Here is a 10,102-nt window from a genome sequence, read left to right as displayed (position 1 = left end):
GAGGTGTGATCTAAAAGATATAATTAAATAAATACAATTGCTCCCATCTGTAGATTATCAGATTTTTATGAACGAACGAACTTTTTGAAATCTCATCAATAAAAGACTCGTTCGCCTCATATTTCCCTATGTAATATCAACATCGGACAAAAAATTTGTGGAAAATATAACAAGATGATTAAGTACATCTAATTTTCGGCTACTGAGATATTTTCATAGAATAATTTATTCAATTAAAATAACAGTTTGATCCAATTTACAAAAAAAGGCAATTATAAATTTATTCTCTGTTTAGTAATTATGTTTCAGATAGATATGGAAAAATTGTAGACGTTTTAAAATAACTTAGCCAAATTAAAAAATTTTACGTGACATTAAAAATCAATAACAATAGCACTGTCGACCGACTGAATCAGTAAAGTGGTGAGGAAAACGGGTCGAACTGATCCAAGGGGATGAACCAGAACTTGGCAAAGAAGAGCTACTTGCTCCGCCGCTAGGATGGATAGAACTGGAAGAACTAGGCGAAGCAGAACTGCTTGTTGCTATGCTAGATTCTTCACAAGGTGTACTTTCAGAAATTGGAGATGCCGAACTGCTCGGTGTTCCGCTGGGTTGTTCAGAACTGGAAGAACTTGGTGAGGCAGAGCTGCTTGAGGGTTCACTTGGTTGTCCAGAGCTGGAAGAACTTGGCGATTCCGAACTGCTCGGTGCTCCGCTGGGTTGTTCAGAACTGGAAGAACTTGGTGAGGCAGAGCTGCTTGAGGGTTCACTTGGTTGTCCAGAGCTGGAAGAACTTGGTGAGACAGAGCTGCTGGGTGCACCGCTGGGTTGTTCAGAGCTGGAAGAACTTGGTGAAGCAGAGCTGCTTGGAGGTTCACTTGGTTGTCCAGAGCTGGAAGAACTTGGTGAGGCAGAACTGCTGGTTGCTTCACTGGGTTGTTCAGAGCTAGAAGAACTTGGTGAGGCAGAGCTGGTGGGTGCCCCACTGGGTTGTTCAGAGCTGGAAGAACTAGGTGAGGCAGAGCTGCTTGGTGCTACGCTAGACTCTTCACAAGGAGTAGATTCAGAAATTGGCGATTCCGAACTGCTCGGTGCTCCGCTGGGTTGTTCAGAACTGGAAGAACTTGGTGAGACAGAGCTGCTTGAGGGTTCACTTGGTTGTCCAGAGCTGGAAGAACTTGGTGAGGCAGAGCTGCTGGGTGCACCGCTGGGTTGTTCAGAGCTGGAAGAACTTGGTGAAGCAGAACTGCTGGGTTCTTCACTTGGTTGTCCAGTGCTGGAAGAACTTGGTGAGGCTGAGCTGCTGGGTGCACCACTGGGTGGTTCAGAACTGGAAGAACTTGGTGAGGCAGAGCTGCTTGAGGGTTCACTTGGTTGTCCAGAGCTGGAAGAACTTGGTGAGGCGGAGCTGCTGGATGCACCGCTGGGTTGTTCAGAGCTGGAAGAACTTGGTGAAGCAGAACTGCTGGGTGCTCCACTGGGTTGTTCAGAGCTGGAAGAACTAGGTGAGGCAGAGCTGCTTGGAGTTTCACTAGGTTGTTCAGAACTGGATGAACTAGGAGAGGCAGAGCTGCTTGGTGCTACGCTAGACTCTTCACAAGGAGTAGATTCAGAAATTGGCGATTCCGAACTGCTCGGTGCTCCGCTGGGTTGTTCAGAACTGGAAGAACTTGGTGAGACAGAGCTGCTTGAGGGTTCACTTGGTTGTCCAGAGCTGGAAGAACTTGGTGAGGCAGAGCTGCTGGGTGCACCGCTGGGTTGTTCAGAGCTGGAAGAACTTGGTGAAGCAGAACTGCTGGGTTCTCCACTTGGTTGTCCAGTGCTAGAAGAACTTGGTGAGGCTGAGCTGCTGGGTGCTCCACTGGGCTGTTCAGAACTGGAAGAATTTGATGAGGCAGAGCTGCTTGGTGGTTCACTTGGTTGTCCAGAACTGGAAGAACTTGGTGAGGCAGAGCTGCTGGGTGATCCCCAGGGTAGTTCAGAACTGGAAGAACTTGGTGAGGCAGAACTGCTTGAGGGTTCACTTGGTTGTCCAGAGCTGGAAGAACTTGGTGAGGCAGAGCTGCTGGGTGCACCGCTGGGTTGTTCAGAGCTGGAAGAACTTGGTGAAGCAGAGCTGCTGGGTGCTCCACTGGGTTGTTCAGAACTGGAAGAACTTGGTGAGGCAGAGCTGCTTGGTAGTTCACTTGGTTGTCCAGAGCTGGAAGAACTTGGTGAGGCTGAGCTGCTGGGTGCTCCACTGGGTTGTTCAGAGCTTAAAGAACTTGGTGAGGCAGAGCTGCTGGGTGCTCCCCAGAGTTGTTCTGAGCTGGAAGAACTTGGTGAGGCAGAGCTGGTGGGTGCTCCACTGGGTTGTTCAGAACTGGAAGAATTTGGTGTGGCAGAGCTGCTTGGTGGTTCACTTGGTTGTTCAGAGCTGGGAGAATTTGGGGAGGCAGAGCTGCTGGGTGATCCCCAGGGTTGTTCAGAGCTGGAAGAACTTGGAGAGGCAGAGCTGCTTGGTGGTTCACTTGGTTGTCCAGAGCTGGAAGAACTTGGTGAGGCTGAGCTGCTGGTTGCTCCACTGGGTTGTTCAGAGCTGGAAGAACTTGGTGAGGCAGAGCTGCTTGAGGGTTCACTTGGTTGTCCAGAGCTGGAAGAACTAGGTGAGGCTGAGCTGCCGGGTGCTCCACTGGGTTGTTCAGAGCTGGAAGAACTTGGTGCGGCAGAGCTGCTGGGTGCTCCCCAGGGTTGTTCAGAGCTGGAAGAACTTGGTGAGGCTGAGCTGCTGGGTGCTCCACTGGGTTGTTCAGAGCTGGAAGTACTTGATGAGGCAGAGCTGTTTGGTGGTTCACTTGGTTGTCCAGTGCTGGAAGAACTTGGTGAGGCTGAACTGCTGGGTGCTCCACTGGGTTGTTCAGAGCTTGAAGAACTTGGTGAGGCAGAGCTGCTGGGTGCTCCCCATGGTTGTTCCGAGCTGGAAGAACTAGGAGAGGCAGAGCTGCTTGGTACAACGCTGGACTCTTCACAAGGAGTAGATTCAGAAACTGGCGATCCCGAACTGCTCGGTGATCCCCAGGGTAGTTCAGAACTGGAAGAACTTGGTGAGGCAGAACTGCTTGAGGGTTCACTTGGTTGTCCAGAGCTGGAAGAATTTGGTGAGGCAGAGCTGCTGGGTGCACCGCTGGGTTGTTCAGAGCTGGAAGAACTTGGTGAAGCAGAGCTGCTGGGTGCTCCACTGGGTTGTTCAGAACTGGAAGAACTTGGTGAGGCAGAGCTGCTTGGTAGTTCACTTGGTTGTCCAGAGCTGGAAGAACTTGGTGAGGCTGAGCTGCTGGGTGCTCCACTGGGTTGTTCAGAGCTTAAAGAACTTGGTGAGGCAGAGCTGCTGGGTGCTCCCCAGGGTTGTTCTGAGCTGGAAGAACTTGGTGAGGCAGAGCTGGTGGGTGCTCCACTGGGTTGTTCAGAACTGGAAGAATTTGGTGTGGCAGAGCTGCTTGGTGGTTCACTTGGTTGTTCAGAGCTGGGAGAATTTGGGGAGGCAGAGCTGCTGGGTGATCCCCAGGGTTGTTCAGAGCTGGAAGAACTTGGAGAGGCAGAGCTGCTTGGTGGTTCACTTGGTTGTCCAGAGCTGGAAGAACTTGGTGAGGCTGAGCTGCTGGTTGCTCCACTGGGTTGTTCAGAGCTGGAAGAACTTGGTGAGGCAGAGCTGCTTGAGGGTTCACTTGGTTGTCCAGAGCTGGAAGAACTAGGTGAGGCTGAGCTGCCGGGTGCTCCACTGGGTTGTTCAGAGCTGGAAGAACTTGGTGCGGCAGAGCTGCTGGGTGCTCCACTGGGTTGTTCAGAGCTGGAAGAACTTGGTGAGGCTGAGCTGCTGGGTGCTCCACTGGGTTGTTCAGAGCTGGAAGTACTTGATGAGGCAGAGCTGTTTGGTGGTTCACTTGGTTGTCCAGTGCTGGAAGAACTTGGTGAGGCTGAACTGCTGGGTGCTCCACTGGGTTGTTCAGAGCTTGAAGAACTTGGTGAGGCAGAGCTGCTGGGTGCTCCCCATGGTTGTTCCGAGCTGGAAGAACTAGGAGAGGCAGAGCTGCTTGGTACAACGCTGGACTCTTCACAAGGAGTAGATTCAGAAACTGGCGATCCCGAACTGCTCGGTGCTCCGCTGGGTTGTTCAGAACTGGAAGAACTTGGTGAGGCAGAGCTGCTTGAGGGTTCACTTGGTTGTCCAGAGCTGGAAGAACTTGGTGAGGCAGAACTGCTGGGTGCACCGCTGGGTTGTTCAGAGCTGGAAGAACTTGGTGAAGCAGAGCTGCTGGGTTCTCCACTTGGTTGTCCAGTGCTGGAAGAACTTGGTGAGGCTGAGCTGCTGGGTGCTCCACTGGGTTGTTCAGAGCTGGAAGAACTAGGTGAGGCTGAGCTGCTGGGTGCTCCACTGGGTTGTTCAGAGCTGGAAGAACTTGGTGAGGCAGAGCTGCTGGGTGCCCCCCAAGGTTGTTCAGAGGTGGAAGAACTTGGTGAGGCGGAGCTGCTGGGTTCTCCACTTGGTTGTTCAGAGCTGGAAGAACTTGGTGAGGCAGTGCTGCTTGAGGGTTCACTTGGTTGTCCAGAGCTGGAAGAACTTGGTGAGGCTGAGCTGCTGGGTGCTCCACTGGGTTGTTCAGAGCTGGAAGAACTAGGTGAGGCTGAGCTGCTGGGTGCTCCACTGGGTTGTTCAGAGCTGGAAGAACTTGGTGAGGCAGAGCTGCTGGGTGCCCCCCAGGGTTGTTCAGAGGTGGAAGAACTTGGTGAGGCGGAGCTGCTGGGTTCTCCACTTGGTTGTTCAGAGCTGGAAGAACTTGGTGAGGCAGAGCTGCTTGAGGGTTCACTTGGTTGTCCAGAGCTGGAAGAACTTGGTGAGGCAGAGCTGCTGGGTGCTCCACTGGGTTGTTCAGAGCTGGAAGAACTTGGTGAGGCTGAGCTGCTGGGTGCTCCACTGGGTTGTTCAGAGCTGGAAGAACTAGGTGAGGCTGAGCTGCTGGGTGCTCCACTGGGTTGTTCAGAGCTGGAAGAACTTGGTGAGGCAGAGCTGCTGGGTGCCCCCCAGGGTTGTTCAGAGGTGGAAGAACTTGGTGAGGCGGAGCTGCTGGGTTCTCCACTTGGTTGTTCAGAGCTGGAAGAACTTGGTGAGGCAGAGCTGCTTGAGGGTTCACTTGATTGTCCAGAGCTGGAAGAACTTGGTGAGGCAGAGCTGCTGGGTGCTCCACTGGGTTGTTCAGAGCTGGAAGAACTAGGTGAGGCTGAGCTGCCGGGTGCTCCACTGGGTTGTTCAGAGCTGGAAGAACTTGGTGCGGCAGAGCTGCTGGGTGCTCCCCAGGGTTGTTCAGAGCTGGAAGAACTTGGTGAGACTGTGCTGGTTGGTGGTTCACTTGGTTGTTCAGAACTGGAAGAACTTGGTGTGGCAGAGCTGCTTGGTGGTTCACTTGGTTGTCCAGAGCTAGAAGAACTTGGTGAGGCTGAGCTGCTGGTTGCTCCACTGGGTTGTTCAGAGCTTGAAGAACTTGGTGAGGCAGAGCTGCTGGGTGCCCCCCAGGGTTGTTCAGAACTGGAAGAACTTGGTGAGGCAGAGCTGCTTGAGGTTTCACTTGGTTGTCCAGAGCTGGAAGAACTTGGTGAGGCAGAGCTGCTTGGTGGTTCACTTGGTTGTCCAGTGCTGGAAGAACTTGGTGAGGCTGAGCTGCTGGGTGCTACGCTGGACTCTTCACAAGGAGTAGATTCAGAAATTGGCGATTCCGAACTGCTCGGTGCTCCGCTGGGTTGTTCAGAACTGGAAGAACTTGGTGAGGCAGAGTTGCTGGGTGCTCCACTGGGTTGTTCAGAGCTGGAAGAACTAGGTGAGGCTGAGCTGCTGGGTGCTCCACTGGGTTGTTCAGAGCTGGAAGAACTTGGTGAGGCAGAGCTGCTGGGTGCCCCCCAGGGTTGTTCAGAACTGGAAGAACTTGGTGAGGCAGAGCTGCTTGAGGTTTCACTTGGTTGTTCAGAGCTGGAAGAACTAGGTGAGGCTGAGCTGCTGGGTGCTCCACTGGGTTGTTCAGAGCTGGAAGTACTTGATGAGGCAGAGCTGCTGGGTGCTCCACTGGCTTGTTCAGAGCTTGAAGAACTTGGTGAGGCAGAGCTGCTGGGTGCTCCCCATGGTTGTTCCGAGCTTGAAGAACTTGGTGAGGCAGAGCTGCTGGGTGCTCCCCATGGTTGTTCCGAGCTGGAAGAACTTGGTGAGGCAGAGCTGCTTGGTAGTTCACTTGGTTGTCCAGAGCTGGAAGTACTTGGTGAGGCTGAGCTGCTGGTTGCTCCACTGGGTTGTTCAGAGGTTGAAGAACTTGGTGAGGCAGAGCTGCTGGGTGCTCCACTGGGTTGTTCAGAGCTGGAAGAACTAGGTGAGGCTGAGCTGCTGGGTGCTCCACTGGGTTGTTCAGAGCTGGAAGAACTTGGTGAGGCAGAGCTGCTGGGTGCCCCCCAGGGTTGTTCAGAACTGGAAGAACTTGGTGAGGCAGAGCTGCTTGAGGTTTCACTTGGTTGTCCAGAGCTGGAAGAACTTGGTGAGGCAGAGCTGCTGGGTGCACCGCTGGGTTGTTCAGAGCTGAAAGAACTTGGTGAAGCAGAGCTGCTGGGAGCTCCACTGGGTTGTTCAGAGCTGGAAGAACTAGGTGAGGCTGAGCTGCTGGGTGCTCCACTGGGTTGTTCAGAGCTGGAAGTACTTGGTGAGGCTGAGCTGCTGGGTGCTCCACTGGGTTGTTCAGAGCTGGAAGAACTAGGTGAGGCAGAGCTGCTTGGAGTTTCACTAGGTTGTTCAGAACTGGATGAACTAGGAGAGGCAGAGCTGCTTGGTGCTACGCTAGATTCTTCACATGGAGTAGATTCAGAAATTGGTGATTCCGAACTGCTCGGTGCTCCGCTGGGTTGTTCAGAACTTGGAGGACTTGGTGAGGCAGAGCTGCTGGATTCTCCACTGGGTTGTTCAGAACTGGAATAACTTGGTGAGCCAGAGCTGCTGGGTGCTCCACTGGGTTGTTCAGAACTGGAAGAACTTGGTGAGGCAGAGCTACTGGGTTCTCCAGTGGGTTGTTCAGAACTGGTAGGACTTGGTGAGGCAGAGCTGCTTGGTGGTTCACTTGGTTGTCCAGAGCTGGAAGAACTTGGTGAGGCAGAGCTGCTGGGTGCTCCCCAGGGTTGTTCAGAGCTGGAAGAACTTGGTGAGGCGGAGCTGCTGGGTGCTCCACTGGGTTGTCCAGAGCTGGAAGAACTTGGTGAGGCGGAGCTGCTGGGTGCTCCACTGGGTTGTTCCGAGCTGGAAGTACTTGGTGAATCAGAGCTGCTAGGTGCTCCCCAGGGTTGTTCAGAGCTGGAAGAACTTGGTGAAGCAGAGCTGCTGGGTTCTCCACTTGGTTGTCCAGTGCTGGAAGAACTTGGTGAGGCAGAGCTGCTTGGTGGTTCACTTGGTTGTCCAGAGCTGGAAGCACTTGATGAGGCTGAGCTGCTGGGTGCTCCACTGGCTTGTTCAGAGCTTGAAGAACTTGGTGAGGCAGAGCTGCTGGGTGCTCCCCATGGTTGTTCCGAGCTGGAAGAACTAGGAGAAGCAGAGCTGCTTGGTGCTACGCTGGACTCTTCACAAGGAGTAGATTCAGAAATTGGCGATTCCGAACTGCTCGGTGCTCCGCTGGGTTGTTCAGAACTGGAAGAACTTGGTGAGACAGAGCTGCTTGAGGGTTCACTTGGTTGTCCAGAGCTGGAAGAACTTGGTGAGGCAGAGCTGCTGGGTGCACCGCTGGGTTGTTCAGAGCTGGAAGAACTTGGTGAAGCAGAGCTGCTGGGTTCTCCACTTGGTTGTCCAGTGCTGGAAGAACTTGGTAAGGCTGAGCTGCTGGGTGCTCCACTGGGTTGTTCAGAGCTGGAAGAACTAGGAGAGGCAGAGCTGCTTGTTGGTTCACTTGGTTGTCCAGAGCTGGAAGAACTTGGTGAGGCAGAGCTGCTAGTTGCTCCCCAGGGTTGTTCAGAGCTGGAAGAACTTGGTGAGGCGGAGCTGCTGGGTGCTCCACTGGGTTGTTCAGAACTGGTAGTACTTGGTGAGGCAGAGCTGCTTGGTGGTTCACTTGGTTTTTCAGAGCTGGAAGGACTTGGTGAGGCAGTGCTGCTTGGTGGTTCACTTGGTTGTCCAGAGCTGGAAGAACTTGGTGAGGCAGAGCTGCTGGGTGCTCCCCATGGTTGTTCAGAGCTGGAAGAACTTGGTGAGGCGGAGCTGCTGGGTGCTCCACTGGCTTGTCCAGAGCTGGAAGAACTTGGTGAGGCAGAGCTGCTTGGTGCTCCGCTAGACTCTTCACAAGGAGTAGATTCAGAAATTGTCGATTCCGAACTGCTCGGTGCTCTGCTGGGTTGTTCAGAGCTGGAAGAACTTGGTGAGGCAGAGCTGCTTGGAGCTTTGGTTGGTTTTTCAGAACTGTGCCAACTTGGCGACGCAGAGCTTGTCGGTTCTTCAGTTGGTTTCTTAGAGCTGGTAGAACTTGGGTGGGCAGAGCTGCTTGGTGCTGCGCTAGATTCTTCGCAAGGAATAGTTTCAGAACTTGTTGACGCCGTACTGCTCGGTGCTTCACTTGGTTTTTTAGAAGTGGAAGAACTTGGCGAACTTGGGCTGCTCGAGTGTCCTCCGTTTCCTATTCCTATACTTACTCCAACGCTTACTCCTATACCTCCTTTACCCGATCCTGTACCGATTCCCCCTGCTGCGCCTCCTTGGGTACCCGTTCCTGAACTTGATCCTGATCCACTTAATCCACCTGCTACTCCTCCGCCTATTCCTACTCCCGCTCCTGCTGGTGAAGAGTTGCTATGTGGTTGCGTTGATGGCGCAGAAGAAGAAGATTGAGATGGCGGTTTACTCGTTGATGCTTTTGTTGGTTGTGCAGTAGTAGAAGTCATTGATTCTTCGTCGCACGGTTTTTCAGTTGTAGTGGATGTTGTTTTCGTAGACCAAAGGGGGTAAGGTAAGGGTATATGAGGAAGTTTTGGTATTTTAGGAAATCCGATTATACGAGGAAAGTAGTATGGATATTCGTTATTATAATTATTATCATTATTATATTCAGAATGTTTGGAAAGAGACGGAATATTCCATTGTTGACCTAGTCCTGTATATATACCTAAATTAGCTCCTACATTTGATTTTCCTTTCGATTGTGTTTGTATTCCTTCATTTATATTGAAATTAGTTCCTGTTTTTGATCCTGCTTTCGCATTTGCATTTATTTCTGCATTTATTCCTTGGCTAGCTCTGACATTGTTTATTGAATTTGATATTGATCCTATTCCTTGACCATATCGATAACCTTCATTTATATTGGAATTAGCTCCTATATTTGATCCTACTTTTGCATTTGCATTTATTTCTGCATTTATTCCTTGGCTAGGTCTGACATTGTTTATTGGATTTGATATTGATCCTGTTTCTTGACTCTGTCGATTACCTGCTGGTATCTATTGTATAATAATTCGTATTGTTAGACTGACTTTTTATGAACTTTCAATATAATAGATTAAATGATGATCTTATTATAGTTATTTGAACTTACCGAGAGGGCCGTGGTAGAAGCCACAATGAAGAGTAGAGAGGTCGCGGATACCTTCATGATCGCTTGCTTCCTATTCCACTTTCAAAATTTTGAGGATTCAAGCATGGTATTTATACGCAGTTTCTGAATAGAAATTAATTTATTATCCAATTGATAAGCTATAATGACATCGAACCATATGTTATGTCAGTAACTATGATACGTGCAGGAAATGTAAATAATGACTTTATTTGTAGTTTTAAATATAATGGTCACTTCCGCATATTTCTGTTTTATGTCGAATAAAACTGTCATTTAGTTTCTCACATATGTCTTAATCTTAATATCAGATCATTTCGAAAGTTCTTGCGTATTTCGTAGGATGTAGTTATGACGCATTTTAGTCTATAATAAAATTGACCGAATCATTTTTAGGATATTGAAATTCTTTATTAATTATTAGTGTATATTGATTCGTCATTTTATTTTTCCTTTTATACAATTTATTAAAGTAAATGTCTATATAATAAAGAAAGTAAATAGAA

General features: G+C 50.6%; 1 protein-coding gene across 1 annotated transcript; it reads right to left on the bottom strand.

Annotated features, from left to right (window-relative positions):
* Positions 1–208: 208 nt before the first annotated feature.
* Positions 209–9,680, bottom strand: LOC146873134 (uncharacterized). Its single transcript, XM_085656087.1, has 2 exons — positions 9,579–9,680; positions 209–9,483 (listed from the first exon to the last, which is right to left on the bottom strand). The coding sequence occupies exons 1-2, from the start codon at positions 9,633–9,635 to the stop codon at positions 382–384; spliced, it is 9,159 nt and encodes a 3,052-aa protein (XP_085512213.1). The 5' UTR covers positions 9,636–9,680; the 3' UTR covers positions 209–381.
* Between the last annotated feature and the right edge of the window lie 422 nt (positions 9,681–10,102).

This window comes from Vespa mandarinia, chromosome 3, assembly GCF_050613455.1.
Source record: "Vespa mandarinia isolate Hongniang chromosome 3, ASM5061345v1, whole genome shotgun sequence".
In the NCBI taxonomy this organism is placed as follows: Eukaryota; Metazoa; Arthropoda; class Insecta; order Hymenoptera; family Vespidae; genus Vespa; species Vespa mandarinia.
The sequence above is the reverse complement of the archived record's forward strand: the minus strand, read 5'-3'. Positions and strand labels throughout refer to the sequence as shown.